This window comes from Coregonus lavaretus, assembly GCF_964263955.1.
Source record: "Coregonus lavaretus genome assembly, chromosome: 34".
Taxonomy (NCBI): domain Eukaryota; kingdom Metazoa; phylum Chordata; class Actinopteri; order Salmoniformes; family Salmonidae; genus Coregonus; species Coregonus lavaretus.
The window spans coordinates 24,016,245-24,032,599 of record NC_140021.1 but is presented as its reverse complement, the minus strand read 5'-3'; the positions used below and the strand labels follow the sequence as shown (position 1 = coordinate 24,032,599).

The 16,355-nt window shown below is 41.3% G+C and overlaps 1 protein-coding gene across 1 annotated transcript in view; it reads left to right on the top strand.

The window, feature by feature from the left end:
* LOC311109167 (cadherin-12-like) overlaps positions 1-16,355 on the top strand; it is a gene marked incomplete at both ends in the record, with an annotated part of 103,770 nt that overhangs the window by 18,620 nt on the left and 68,795 nt on the right. Inside the window, one exon of the mRNA XM_084151997.1 lies at positions 13,092-13,386. Coding sequence (XP_084008123.1) covers positions 13,092-13,386 — 295 coding nt within the window. The remainder of the gene's footprint in view (positions 1-13,091; positions 13,387-16,355) is intronic.

The window sequence follows — 16,355 nt, the reverse complement described above, 5'->3', positions numbered from 1 at the left end:
GTAGACCTCCATAAGTCTGGTTCATTCTTGGGAGCAATTTCCAAATGCCTGAAGGTACCACGTTCATCTGTACAAACAATAGTACGCAAGTATAAACACCATGGGACCACGCAGCTCCATGAGATCATACCGCTCAGGAAGCAGACACATTCTGTCTCCTAGAGATGAACGTAGTTTGGTGCGAAAAGTGCAAATCAATCCCAGAACAACAGCAAAGGACCTTGTGAAGATGCTGGAGGAAACAGGTACAAAAGTATCTATATCCACAGTAAAATGAGTCATATATCGACATAAACTGAAAGGCCACTCTGCAAGGAAGAAGCCACTGCTCCAAAACCGCCATAAAAAAGCCAGACTACGGTTTGCAACTGCACATGGGGACAAAGATCGTACTTTTTGGAGAAATGTCCTCTAGTCTGATGAAACAAAAATACAACTGTTTGGCCATAATGACCATCATTATGTTTGGAGGGAAAAGGGGAATGCTTGCAAGCCGAAGAACACCATCACAAATGTGAAGCACGGGGGTGGCAGCATCATGCTGTGGGGGTGCATTTCTGCAGGAGGGACTGGTGCACTTCACAAAATAGATGGCATCATGAGGAAGGAAAATTATGTGGATATATTGAAGCAACATCTAAAGACATCAGTCAGGAAGTTAAAGCTTGGTCGCAAATGGGTCTTCCAAATGGACAATGACCCCAAGCATACTTCCAAAGTTTGGCAAAATGGCTTAAGGACAACAAAGTCAAGGTATTTGAGTGGCCTTCACAAAGCCCTGACCTCAATCCTATAGAAAATGTGTGGGCAGAACTGAAAAAAGCATGTGCGAGCAAGGAGGCCTACAAACCTGACAGTTACAACAGCTCTGTCAGGAGGAATGGGCCAAAATTCACCAACTTATTGTGGGAAGCTTGTGGAAGGCTACCCGAAACGTTTGACCCAAGTTAAAGAATTTAAAGGCAATGCTACCAAATACTAATTGCATGTATGTAAACTTCTGACCCACTGGGAATGTGATGAAAGAAATAAAAGCAGAAATAAATCATTCTCTCTACTATTATTCTGACATTTCACATTCTTAAAATAAAGTGGATCCTAACTGACCTAAGACAGGGAATTTTTACTAGGATTAAATGTCAGGAATTGTGAAAAACTGAGTTTAAATGTATTTGGCTAAGGTGTATGTAAAATTCCGACTTCAACTGTATATATATTATTACTTTTTTCATTCAAACCAACCGCAGGCCTTATGTTTGACAACCCTGATATAGAGGATTGATTACATTGGAATATCGCCATTAATCTGAGGACATTCATTATACGAATATGCCATAGATTTTAGAAAAAATGATCAATACATACGTGAGTACGTGATAGTGTGCAATAGCATTGACAGTATGGTCCGATACGTTTTCTTCTCCACCATATATCGTAAAGGTCTCTCATTTGAATATGAGTCAATAAAAGTGTTTGTTGGAAAGGGCAGCCGTGTTTTTCCAACAACTTGTTTACCCGTGTGGTACTGGGCTGACAGAAACTTGCAATTCTTCATTTTATTGATGGCTCTTCCCTTGCCAGTTCCCTCCAACATTTGGCCACGATTTATGACTGGCGTTCGGTCCGCAATTTAATATTTTAGTAAGAACCTATCATTAGGTCATCATTTTTTTTCAAGAAGACTTATATGTTGATTGATCACCACATCCCCCAACAACAAAGTGAGATTTTCAATGCCGGACTGTTTGAGGTTTAGGCTCTTCATTGTTATGATCCCACACACTGAGTTCCGCATTGCAAACAATGATAATGGTAAGCCTGTAACAGTGGCATGGGTTTACCTGCTTTGCATAAGTGTGTAAAACAATGCATGGGTGAACAGCCTATCCCCCTAACTACTAATATGTTGGCCAGTGGACACTATAGTAAAATAGCTCAATTGGATCAGTTAATGGTTGAGAGCCAATGTTTAATTACTAGCCTAGAATCACAGGGTCGTTAGCTTGCATGTCATGCACCATGCAATATCATGGAGAGGTCTGTTCAATGACCTTCAAGCTAATCAAGGTTGCCACGCATAGAGACACAGCAAAGTAGTTGACAATTATCATGTTGATCTATCCATGAAGCATGCCTAAAGCATTAAATGGATGTCTGGAATAATACAGTACTTTATGGAACCACAGAGGAGAGTGAATTGAGGACACAATTTTGGCTATTCACTCTGCATGTCAGATTGTGTGTGTGTGAGTGCGTGTGCGCACACGTGTGTGCATGCAGCAATTAGATATTTCAATTTCATGATTTGTGATACAGTATATTCTGAATTAGGGAAATATGTTTGAAAGCAGGGATGAAATGTCATAATTAATGTGGATTAGACTCCTAACTGTAATGATGTTCTCATATACTGTATAAACAAAACCACTTTCATCTCATTCCAGTGTTTAGCTCAAAGACTCAATGCCAATATAATTAATGGATGCAGATGTGAAGTAATTTGAACGGATTACTGTACCTATAATAATGTGTCAGGTCTGCCAGTAATTTCACTGCTCATTACAATGTGTTAAGGAGTTGATGGCATTTACAATTGTATTGTATGTTGATGATGAATATAGCAAGGCTCTGTGAAAGGAGAGGAGCTAAAATGAAAGATAATTATGTCATTCATCAAGCCCTGCAAATATAATACCTTTTCATATATTTTTGTCTACTTTAATAATGGGTTCTGCTTGAATTGGCATTGGAACATATTTCAAAATGGTTAATATTACAATCAGTATCACTTACCGGGCCTGCTCAATATATTGTATTGGTACCTGAACAAAGATGAATAATTTCACAATGTCTTCGTCCCAAATTCCAACCTATTCCCTGTAGTGTACTATATAGGGAATAGTGTGCCATTTGGGATGCATCCCATGACTAAGGATGAGAACATTTATATCGTAAGATATATATTTTTTCTTGTCTTTATTAATGTTTGAGAAAAGGTGTCATGTTTTAGACATTGGCCTCTAACATCAATAATCAAACATGCCATGTAATGTGACAAATGAGAAACATTATACAAATGCCATGTCATTTCATCAGAAATCCAAATACTGGAGATTAATTTAAACCCAATAACATAATTTCAGTCAAAACCCCACTATGGCCAAAAGAGGTCAGATGGTAATATTGCAAAATAGTCTATATAGACCTGAAATTCCATCCAGGAATATCCCATTTTGAATAGATAACACCCTCTGGAGCCCCACCATGTGCACATATAAAGTCTGTAGGCCTACAGTGTATGTAGATACCCTCTGAGCTCCTCCATTGCAGTATTTAAGCCTCGTTCTCATTGCTCTCAGCTGGAGCCATGTCACATAAGATGTTGCCTCAATATGCATTCCCAACATGAAACTCTTATAATCCCGGTTTCGGGAATCCAATTATAGCATTTTCTACAGAGGTTGGTTACATTTACCAATTGAATCACTGGAATTAATCAATATGACCAATGTGGGAGCAAAGCAGCCGCCGCTGAAAATCCTCCAGGAGAGACCCAGGCAGGCTGCTCACCACACAGACTCCCCATGAACAGAACAGGCCCCACAGAATAGACTGTATATGTCCCAAATGGCATCCTACTCCCTACAGTATATAGTGCACTACTTTTGACCAGTATAGGGTGCCATTTGGGATTAACTTTATAACAGCATCATCAGTAAAATGATATGCATGTACTGTAGAACACTATTCACACAAGGCAATATTCAAAAGGCCCTTCAAAATCTCCTGTGTGGTTTCATAACTGTATCAGGTAATACTGTATTTTCATGTAAAACAGGACAAAAGGGTTAATGTTAATTAGATGTTTACTGTGCATTTTGTCATGTTATACTGCAGGCATATTCCAGTACATATACTTCTTCATTGCCCTCAGTACCTGACTGTCCATAGTGAGCAATCAAACATAATGGTAAAGTTTGATTTTTAATAAGCTAAAGATGTATTATTCCCCTAACAGACACATATTTGACGATAATGAGACACGCATATAATTATTCTTCTGACAACTTGTTTCTTATTATAGCTGCATAGCGTCAACAAGAGCGGAGCATCTCGCTAATTGCACCTATTATGAAGAAGGCAGTGTGTAGCATCAAGGGGCTAACACCTGTCTAACACCTAACACCTGCAATGCGCCAACTTAATAGATGGATAATAATAATATAATAATATGCCATTTAGCAGACGCTTTTATCCAAAGCGACTTACAGTCACGCATGCATACATTTGTTTTGTGTATGGGTGGTCCCGGGGATCGAACCCACTACCTTGGCGTTACAAGCGCCATGCTCTACCAGCTGAGCTACAGAGGACTGGATCATCTCTAGGGAAATAATCTGTTCAAATTAAACAACATTATTATCATCGTAGCTAGTCATGCTGTAAATTCAAAACATGTAACTCATGTATCTGGAGTATGTTAATATATGGCATTTAATTGTGGCGTAGTTCCTCAGGCTGCATCCCAAATGGTACCCTATTGCTTTAATAGTGCACTACTTTGGACCAGGGCCTCTTGTCCAAGGTAGTGCACTATATAGGGAATAGGGTGCCATTTGGGACGCATTTTCATTGTTTGTCTCAGTCAGCCCTCCACAACCCTAAACCTCCATGCTTCAGACAGGAATGCATTTCATCGCTCATATACAGTTGAAGTCGGAAGTTTACATACACTTAGGTTGGAGACATTAAAACTCGTTTTTCAACCACTCAACAAATTTCTTGTTAACAAACTATAGTTTTGGCAAGTCAGTTAGGACATCTACTTTGTGCATGACACAAGTCATTTTTCCAGCAATTGTTTACAGACAGATTATTTCACTTATAATTCACTGTATCACAATTCCAGTGGGTCAGAAGTTTACATACACTAAGTTGACTGTGCCTTTAAACAGCTTGGAAAATTCCAGAAAATGATGTCATGGCTTTAGAAGCTTTTGATAGGCTAATTGATATAATTTGAGTCAATTGGAGATTGACATTCAAGGCCTACCTTCAAACTCAGTGCCTCTTTGCTTGACATCATGGGAAAATCTAAAGAAATCAGCCAAGACCTCAGAAAAAGAATTGTAGACCTCCACAAGTCTGGTTCATCCTTGGGAGCAATTTCCAAACGCCTGAAGGTACCACGTTCATCTGTACAAACAATAGTACGCAAGTATAAACACCTTGGGACCACGCAGCCATAATACCGCTCAGGAAGGAAACGCGTTCTGTCTCCTAGAGATGAACGTACTTTGGTGCGAAAAGTGCAAATCAATCCCAGAACAACAGCAAAGGACCTTGTGAAGATGCTGGAGGAAACAGGTACAAAAGTATCTATATCCACAGTAAAATGAGTCCTATATTGACATAACTTGAAAGGCCGCTCGGCAAGGAAGAAGCCACTGCTCCAAAACCGCCATACAAAAGCCAGACTACGGTTTGCAACTGCACATGGGGACAAAGTTCTTACTTTTTGGAGAAATGTCTTCTGGTCTGATGAAACAAAAATAGAACTGTTTGGCCATAATGACCATCGTTATGTTTGGAGGAAAAAGGGGGGTGCTTGCAAGTGGAAGAACACCATCCCAACCGTGAAGCACAGGGGTGGCAGCATCATGCTGTCGGGGGTGCTTTGCTGCAGGAGGGACTTGTGCACTTCACAAAATAGATGGCATCATGAGGAAGGAAAATTATGTGGATATATTGAAGCAACATCTCAAGACATCAGTCAGGAAGTTAAAGCTTGGTTGCAAATGGGTCAACCAAATGGACAATGACCTCAACCATACTTCCAAAGTTGTGGCAAAATGGCTTAAGGACAACAAAGTCAAGGTATTGCAGTGGGCATCATAAAGCCCTGACCTCAATCCTATAGAACATTTCTGGGAAGAACTGAAAAAGCGTGTGCGAGCAAGGAGGCCTACAAACCTGACTCAGTTACACCAGCTCTGTCAGGAGGAATGGACCAAAACTTATTGTGGGACATTTGTGGAAGGCTATCCGAAATGTTTGACCCAAGTTAAACAATTTAAAGGCAATGCTACCAAATGCTAATTGAGTGTATGTAAACTTCTGACCCACTGGGAATGTGATGGAAGAAATAAAAGCTGAAATAAGTAATTCTCTCTACTATCATTCTGACATTTCACATTCTTAAAATAAAGTGATGATCCTAACTGACCTATAACAGGGAATTTTGACTAGGATTAAAAATCAGGAATTGTGAAAAACTGAGTTTAAGTGTATTTGGCAAAGGTGTATGTAAACTTCCGACTTGTTTTGTTTTGTTAACCAAATCTCTGTATGCCTTTTCTGGATTTACATAATGATATTACAATGTGATCATTTGAATGCAGCACGCATAGGTCTGGGTTTTGTTGATTCATGTGTTAAAACAAATGCACTAAGGCAGAGTCTGTAGAGGGTTTGAGTTCGATAGTTTAACTTATTTTCTTACTGTACAACAAATTGACTAAAATTACATCTCTGCAGTGCTTATAGATGCTTTCATCCTCCAAACCTCTAGTCTGTGGGGCCCTGGTGATTATGTGGCATGTTAAAAAAGTGTACTTGCCTGCCTTCACATTAATTAATTAATTTGTATAATTGATTACCATTGTTAGCCTAATCGAATTTTTAATTAGTATTACTCAATTTTTCACTTCTAATTAACGTGGGGAATGGGCCTATTCCTTTTTAGGGTTTGTATTGAATTTTCATCTTTAATTGTGCAGTTCTGAATTGATTCGCAGGGTCTGATAAAAGAGTGTCACTCCTGGGGTTTCTGTATTGAATAAGATGGGTGGTGCGTTGAATAAACTATAATAAGATATACTTACTCATTCTAAATTTTTCCATCACAATCCAGGCAGCCTCCCCTTCTGTCCTTCCATTGATTTACTTAGGGTATATTATACTGAACAAATAAACGCAACATGCAACAATTTCAAACATTTTACTGAGTTACAGTTCATATAGGGAAAGCAGTCAATTGAAATAAATTAATTGGGCCCTAATCTATGGATTTCACATGACTGGTAATTTACAAAAATGCTAGGGGTGGCGTGGATCAGAAAAACAGTCAGTATCTGGTGTGACCATCATTTGCCTCATGCAGCGCGACACATCTCCTTCGGATAGAGTTGATCAGGCTGTTGATTGTGGCCTGTTGAATGTTGTCCCACTCCTCTTCAATGGCTGTGCGAAGTTGGTGGATATTGGCGGGACCTGGAACACGCTGTCGTACACATCGATCCAGAGCATCCCAAACATGCTCAATAGGTGACATGTCTGGTGAGTATGCAGGCCATGGAAGAACATTTTCAGCTTCCAGGAATTGTGTACAGATCCTTGCGACATGGGGCCATGCATTATCATGATAAAACATGAGGTGATGGCGGTGGATGATCATCATGGTATCTCTGTGCATTTAAATTGCCATCAATAAAATCTAATTGGGATCCTTGTCCTTAGCTTATGCCTGCCCATACCATAACCCCACCACCACTATGGGGCACTCTGTTCATAACATTGACAACAGCAAACCACTCGCCCACACAACACCATACACATGATCTGTGGTTGTGAGGCCAGTTGGACGTACTGCCAAATTCTCTAAAATGACGTTGAAGGTGGCTTATGGTAGAGAAATTAACATTCAATTGTACACTCCCTCAAAACTTCAAACATCCGTGGCATTGTGTTGTGTGACAAAACTGCACATTTTATAGTGGCCTTTTATTGTCCCCAGCACAAGGTGCACCTGTGTAATGGCCATGCTGTTTAATCAGCTTCTTGATATGCCACAATATCAGGTGGATGGATTATCTTGACAAAGAGAAAATGCTCACTAACTGGGATGTACATAAATCTGTGCACAACATTTGAGAGAAATACGCTTTTTGTGCATATGGAACATTTCTGGGATCTTTTATTTCAGCTCATTAAACATGGGACCAACACCTTACATGTTGCATTCATATTTTTGTTCAGTGTATTAACACTACACTGTACAGCAGACTAGGACAAAACCAGGTACAGTGAGAGGGAGGGACATGTGCTGAACTTAGCCATTGAAAGGCAGATCTCTTAGATTGGATTGTGTGATTCACAGAAATATATATTTCTCAAAACGCAAGCCTCTGCTTGCATGGAGTTGGACTCTGTACCTCTGTATCTATGTGGTAAAAACACATAATTTTGGTGAGACTTAATGGGGCCATACTTGCGAACATAAGCAAGCATTTAAAGTTAATTACGTTCTCACACACAAAATGAGTATCAGCCAATGAAAAGCATTGATTTACTTTTATTAATTGTTCAGCAGTCTTATGGCTTGGAGGTAGAAGCTGTTTTTGAAAAAAAATGTGGGCTTCCTCTGACATCGCCTAGTACATAGGTCCTGGATGGCAGGAAGCTTGGCCCCAGTGATGTACTGGGATGTATGCATTACCTTCTGTAGCGCATTACGGTCGGATACTGATCAGTTGCCATACCAGGTGGTGATGCAACCGGTCAGGATGCTCTCAATGGTGCAGCTGTATAACTTTTGAGGATCTGGGGACCCATGCCAAATCTTTTCAGTCTCCCGACTTTCTTGGTGTGTTTGGACAATGATAGTTAGTTGGTGATGTGGACACCAAGGAACTTGAAACTCTCGACCCGCTCCACTACAGCCCTGTCGATGTGAATTGAGGCCTGTTCGGCCCTCCTTTTCCTGTAGTCCACGATCATCTTCTTTGTCTTGCTCACGTTGAAGGAAAGGTTGTTGTCCTGGCACCACACTGTCAGGTCTCTGACCTCCTCCCTATAGGCTGTCTCATTGTTTTCGGGGATCAGGCCTATCACTGTTGTGTCGTCAGCAAACTTAATGATGGTGTTGGAGTCGTGGGTGAACAGGGAGTACAGGAGGGGACTAAGCACACACCCTTGAGGGGCCCCCGTGTTGATGATCAGCTTGGCAGATCTGTTGTTGCCTACCCTTACCACCTGGGGGATCAGGAAGTCCAGGATCCAGTTGCAGAGGGAGGTGTTTAGTCCCAGGGTCCTTAGCTTAGTGATGAGCTTTGTGGGCACTATGGTGTTGAACACTGAGCTGTAGTCAATGAACAGCATTCTCACGTAAGTGTTCCTTTTGTCTAGGTGGGAAAGGGCAGTGTGGAGTGCGATTGAGATTGTGTAATCTGTGGATCTGTTGGGGCGGTATGCGAATTGGAGTGGGTCTATGGTTTCCGGGATGATGGTGTTGATATGAGCCATGACCAGCCTTTCAAAGCACTTCATGGCTACCAACGTGAGTGCTATGGGGCGGAAGTCATTTAGGCAGGTTACCTTCGCTTTCTTGGGCACAGGGACTATGGTGGTCTGCTTGAAACATGAAGGTATTACAGACTCAGTCAGGGAGAGGTTGAAAATATCAGTGAAGACACTTGCCAGTTGGTCCGAGCATGCTCTGAGTACACATCCTGGTAATCCGTCTGGCCCTGTGGTCTTGTGAATGTTGACCTGTTTAAAGGTCTTGCTCACATTGGCTACGGAAAGCGTGATCACACAGTCGTCTGGAACAGCTGGTGCTCTCATGCATGCTTCAGTGTTGCTTGCCTCGAAGCGAGCATAAAAGGCATTTAGCCCGTCTGGTAGGCTTGCGTCTTTGGGCAGCTCGTGGCTGGGTTTCCCTTTCCAACAGCGTGCTCTGATTATCAAAGCAACTATCACGTGTATTTGACTGACTGCTTAGTCCAGGTAATTGTCACAGATTGTGGCTAGGGTTCGAATTTAACATGAGTTTTAAACAGACAAAATGAGAAAAAAAAAATCAAGAAAATCACATTGTAGGATGTTTAATGAATTTATTTGCAAATTATGGTGGAAAATAAGTATTTGGTCAATAACAAAAGTTTCTCAATACTTTGTTATATACCCTTTGTTGGCAATGACACAGGTCAAACGTTTTCTATAAGTCTTCACAAGGTTTTCACACACTGTTGCTGGTATTTTGGCCCATTCCTCCATGCAGATCTCCTCTAGAGCAGTGATGTTTTGGGGCTGTCGCTGGGCAACACAGACTTTCAACTCCCTCCAAAGATTTTCTATGGGGTTGGCTAGGCCACTCTGGCTAGGCCACTCCAGGACCTTGAAATGCTTCTTACGAAGCCACTCCTTCGTTGCCCGGGCGGTGTGTTTGGGATCATTGTCATGCTGAAAGACCCAGCCACGTTTCATCTTCAATGCCCTTGCTGATGGAAGGAGGTTTTCACTCAAAATCTCACGATACATGGCCCCATTCATTCTTTCCTTTACACGGATCAGTCGTCCTGGTCCCTTTGCAGAAAAACAGCCCCAAAGCATGATGTTTCCACCCCCATGCTTCACAGTAGGTATGGTGTTCTTTGGATGCAACACAGCATTCTTTGTCCTCCAAACACGACGAGTTGAGTTTTTACCAAAAAGTTATATTTTGGTTTCATCTAACCATATAACATTCTCCCAATCCTCTTCTGGATCATCCAAATGCACTCTAGCAAACTTCATACGGGCCTGGACATGTACTGGCTTAAGCAGGGGGACACGTCTCGCACTGCAGGATTTGAGTCCCTGGCGGCGTAGTGTGTTACTGATGATAGGCTTTGTTACTTTGGTCCCAGCTCTCTGCAGGTCATCCACTAGGTCCCCCCGTGTGGTTCTGGGATTTTTGCTCACCGTTCTTGTGATCATTTTGACCCCACGGGGTGAGATCTTTCGTGGAGCCCCAGATCGAGGGAGATTATCAGTGGTCTTGTGTGTCTTCTATTTCCTAATAATTGCTACCACAGTTGATTTCTTCAAACCAAGCTGCTTACCTATTGCAGATTCAGTCTTCCCAGCCTGGTGCAGGTCTACAATTTTGTTTCTGGTGTCCTTTGACAGCTCTTTGGTCTTGGCCATAGTGGAGTTTGGAGTGTGACTGTTTGAGGTTGTGGACAGGTGTCTTTTATACTGATAACAAGTTCAAACAGGTGCCATTAATACAGGTAACTAGTGGAGGACAGAGGAGCCTCTTAAAGAAGAAGTTACAGGTCTGTGAGAGCCAGAAATCTTGCTTGTTTGTAGGTGACCAAATACTTATTTTCCACCATAATTTGCAAATAAATTCATTAAAAATCCTACAATGTGATTTTCTGGATTTTTTTTTCTCAATTTGTCTGTCATAGTTGACGTGTACCTATGATGAAAATTACAGGCCTCTCTCATCTTTTTAAGTGGGAGAACTTGCACAATTGGTGGCTGACTAAATACTTTTTTCCCACACTGTATATATATATATATATATATATATATATATATATATATATATATATATATATATATATATATATATATATATATATACCCTGTAACTAACAGGGTTCTACCATGGTGACGGTCACAATACTTTACAGTAGCTGAATATTAGAAACAACACACTCGAATCTGTTAGTCTGATGTCCTGTACAGGGAAGAAACGCTTCCATGTCAACAGGTGTAACGCCTGTAGCCAAAGAAATGCCTTCTTATAGGGTGCTAGTGTGTGTCCCAAATGGCGCCCAATTCTCTTTATGTAGTTAATAATAGGGTGCAATTTGGAACGCAGAAATAGAAATTGTAGAAAGAGGAACTGCACTGTGAAGTGGAGAAAGAACTGGGTCAAGCCAGTACATATGCCCCCAGGCTGACAGACAAAGTCAGATTTTGTAAAGGTGTTAAAAAAAAATATTACTTGAGGAAAACAGACACATGCTAAAACAGTTCAGTGAGAGCATTGTTACACTCAAGGTTGAAGTAACTTTAGATGAAGTTAACGCAACACGAAATCCGTATTCAAATAAAATAAAATAGTATTTGTCACATACATGTGTTTAGCAGAAGTTATTGCGGGTGTAGTGAAATACTTGTATTAGACTTGATTTAACATTTTAAGGCAGCAGGGATTTTTTTAAAGGTGTTTTAGCAAAGTACTTAATGAACTCTTTACAATAAATAGGTGGCAAATCTCTTCCATGCCCACAGACCTGGTGGCATAGCAGGAAATTCAAGTCACTGGCAACCAAGAGATTGTGAGATCAAGTGCGAAGTGTGCTCACGTTGAAGAATCTTACAAGAATGTTACTTTTGACCAAAAGTGTTACGTTCACTCAACATGTCGTTAAGTCTAAATATGTCAGTTTCACTTACTATACTAGGTTTCCTGCAACAACAAGGTGATCAAATTAAGATCTGTATTGCTGGGAGAGCCATCATGTAGGTAATATGCACATCCCAAATCCCTAACCTTTTCTACCAGCTCTGGGCCAAAAACGTACACTACTTTGTATAGAATGAGTGTACAAAACATGAAGAACACCTGCTCTTTCCAAGACATAGACTGACCAGATGAATCTAGGTGAAAGCTATGATCCCTTATTGATGTCACCTGTTAAATCCACTTCAATCAGTGTAGATGAAGGGATGAGACAGGTTAAATAAGTATTTTTAAGCCTTGAGACAATTGAGACATGGATTGTGTATGTGTGCCATTCAGAGGGTGAATGGGCAAGAAAAAATATGTAAGTGCCTTTGAAAGGGGTATGGTAGCAGGTGCCAGGCACACTGGTTTGTGTCAAGAACTGCAATGCTGCTGGGTTTTTCACGCTCAACATATCAAGAATGGTCCACCACCCAAAGGACATCCAGCCAACTTGACACAACTGTGGGAAGCATTGGAGTCAACATGGGTCAGCATCCCTGTGGGTCACTTTCGACACCTTGTAGAGTCCATGCCCCGACGAAGGGAGGCTGGGGGCAGAACTCAATCTTTATTTCTTAATGTTTTGTACACTCAGTGTATTTTGTGTGTGGGCTTAGCAGCACATACCCTACTATGTGGGAGGTTTTCTTTGTATTTTGTAAGTGGAGTCAGGAAGTGGAGTGAGTCCCATCGACTCACTTCATCAACTGCCTTTACATTAAACTGTTCTCCCCCAGTGGTCTCAATGAATCATTAGCAGTATCATTGTTTGGACTGAACCTGTCCTTTTCCTCTTATCTTGTAGCTGCACACTGACCTGGATAAGGGCGAGAGCGAGGTGAAGTACACTCTCATGGGAGAAGGGGCCGGCTCCATTTTCACCATCGATGCAACGACCGGGGACATCCATGCCTTAAGAAGCCTTGACAGGGAGGTGAAGCCTTACTACACCCTACGCGCCCAGGCTGTCGATATCGACACAAACAGGCCCCTGGAGCCCGAATCAGAGTTTGTGATCAAAGTCCAGGACATCAACGACAATGAGCCAAAGTTTCTGGAAGGCCCATACACAGCCAGTGTCCCTGAGATGTCACCTGTAGGTAAGAAGAAATATCAGAAAATACTTTGTGTGGCCTATTCACTATATAGTGTACTTCTTTTGACCAGAGACCTACGGGCTCTGGTCAAAAGTAGTACACTATGTAGAGAATAAGGTGCCATTTGGAACGTAGGCAAATTATCACAGAATGCTTCATGTATCACCTTTAACTTGGCATAGGAAAATAGATGCATTTCTTAGAACACTGTATTGTACTGAGTTTTAGATCCAGACATAGTAAGAAAGGGAGTTTTATAACCACATGTAAACAGGAGGGAGAAAGAGAACCCAACAGATGTTGATGTTTCAGCGAGCAAGCCAGTTATGCACAACGTGCCTGAGTACATTGCAGATCGAGGCTTGTCTATATGATCTCTCCCCCAGGGAAGGGAGATCAAGGTAATTCACTCTGAGATTGGCTCCTCTTGATCTGAATGGCAATGAAGCCCTGGCGAAGAGAACAGAAAAACCAGATAGAAATGTTGAATGGAGCCGGGTACAGTCAATGTACAGGTAATTGCCAACATGAAGGAAAAACCAACATAAAGTGTCTTAATAGGGCATTGGGCCACCACAAGCCAAAAGAATAGCTTCAATGTGCCTTGGCATAGATTCTACAAGTGACTGGAACTCTATTGGAGGGATGTGACACTATTCTTCCATGAGAAATTCCATCAATTGGTGTTTTGTTGATGGTGGTGTAAAACACTGTCTCAGGTGCCACTCCAGAATCTCCCATAAGTGTTCAATTGGGTTGAGATCTGGTGACCAGTGGCAGTCAATGCCATTTAAGATGAGGGAGAACCATTTAATTTTTTAATGAGCATGGCCTTATTTCTATTACAGCGTATTGGATGACTGTCATTCATATTCCATTCAACCAGTTCAATGTAACAATGCCTATTCCCCCTCAGGAGACAGAAAATATTTGGCATGGGTCCTCAGATCCTCAAAAAGTTATACAGCTGCACCATCGAGAGCATCCTGACTGGTTGCATCGCCGCCTGGTATGGCAACTGCTCGGCCTCCGACCGCAAGTCACTACAGAGGGTAGTGCGTACGGCCCAGTACGTCACTGGGTCCAAGCTTCCTGCCATCCAGGACCTATATACCAGGCGGTGTCAGAAGAAGGCCCTAAAAATTGCCAAAGCCACCCTAGTCATAGACTGTTCTCTCTGCTACCGCACGGCAAGCAGTACTGGAGCGCCAAGTCTAGGTCCAAAAGGGTTCTTAACAGCTTCTACCCCCAAGACATAAGACTCCTGAACAGCTAACCAAATGGCTACCCAGACTATTTGCATTGATCCCCCCCCTATGCATAGTAACTTTACCTCTACCATGTACATATTACCTCAATTACCTCGACTAACCTGTGTCCCCGCACATTGACTCTGTACCGGTAACCCCGGTATATAGCCTCGTTACTGTTATTTTATTGTTGTTCTTTAATTATTTGTTATTTTTCATTTGTATTTATTTATTGTTTACTTCAGTTTATTTAGTAAATACTTTCTTAACACTTATTTTTTCTTAAAACTGCTTTGTTGGTTAAAGGCTCGTAAGTAAGCATTTCACTGTAAGGTCTACACCTGTTGTATTCGGCACAACATTTTATTTATTTGATTTCAGGCTAATAGATGACACTCTAATTTTCCCTATACCCATCATGAGGTTGCTACAACCTAGCCTATGAATGACAGTTTACAACGTAGGTGCACACAGGTCAGACATTGACACATTCAATACCGCCTTCCACACTCTTGGCTGCATCTAGCTGATATAGGGTGTAATCATTGGTCCAAGAGTTGCAAATGAGAGTTTCTATTGGACAAATTCAGGTATGTTCATCCCCGTTTGGTTCTGTTTGCTTCCATTTAAGAAAGGATTTTCAACAGAATCGGCGGAATGAATACACTCCTGATCACGCGTAAACACAGTTCACTTTCATAGCAGCCACATTGTATTCCTTCTCGCATCTATGCGCTCTCCTCCTCTCATCTTGTCCATTCGCTTGTGGATTTCTATGCTCAACACATCAGCTGTATGTGACCAGGCGAAAAAACCTATTCAAGCCAAACTATATTATAACTGCTACATATAGCCTACATCGTTGTCACTGTATTAGCTAAAGTAACTTCATAGTCAACATAGCTAATATAACTAACGCGTTAGTAAACCCACTACAATCATGCAGTAAAGTTACAGTGTACAGTCAGTAAGCAGTTACACCGGCGGGCCCCGGTGGCAATTAATTAGTAAAACCAAAAGCTTACCTTAACTTGGAAGAGTTCCAGCATTGTGTTGGATAGTCATCGCCAGCTAGCTAAACATACCATCCCTCTGTTTGAGCAGGGTGTTTGAGTAGGCTAAACTAGCTAGCTGCATTTGCTAGCTAAGTAAGTGAAAAAATTAAATAATGAAATCTCTCTTTTGCTTCTTCTTCATTTTGGAAGAAATGAATTTGTTCAAAAATGTTCAACAATTGTCTTCTTTCTCTCTTTGAGTCAACTACTCACCACATTTTATGCACTGCAGTGCTAGCTAGCTGTAGCTTATGCTTTCAGTACTATATTCATTCTCTGATCCTTTGATTGGGTGGACAACATGTCAGTTCATGCTGCAAGACCTCTGATAGGTTGGAGGACGTCCTCTGGAAGTTGTCATAATTACTGTGTAAGTCTATGGAAGGGGGTGAGAACCATGAGCCTCCTAGGTTTTGTATTGAAGTCAATGTACCCAGAGGAGGACGGAAGCTAGCTGTCCTCCGGCTACACCATGGTGCTGCCCTACCTTTATTGCAAAATAGCATGTTTGAATCAATTATTTGGTGACGTGATTATATTTAGTATAGTTTTATCTAAAAAGGATAACTTTTTAAATGTTTAAAAAATAAAAAATAAAAATATTTTTTTATGAAATTCACTGAGGAGGATGGTCCTCCCCTTCCTCCTCTGAGGAGCCTCCACTGCT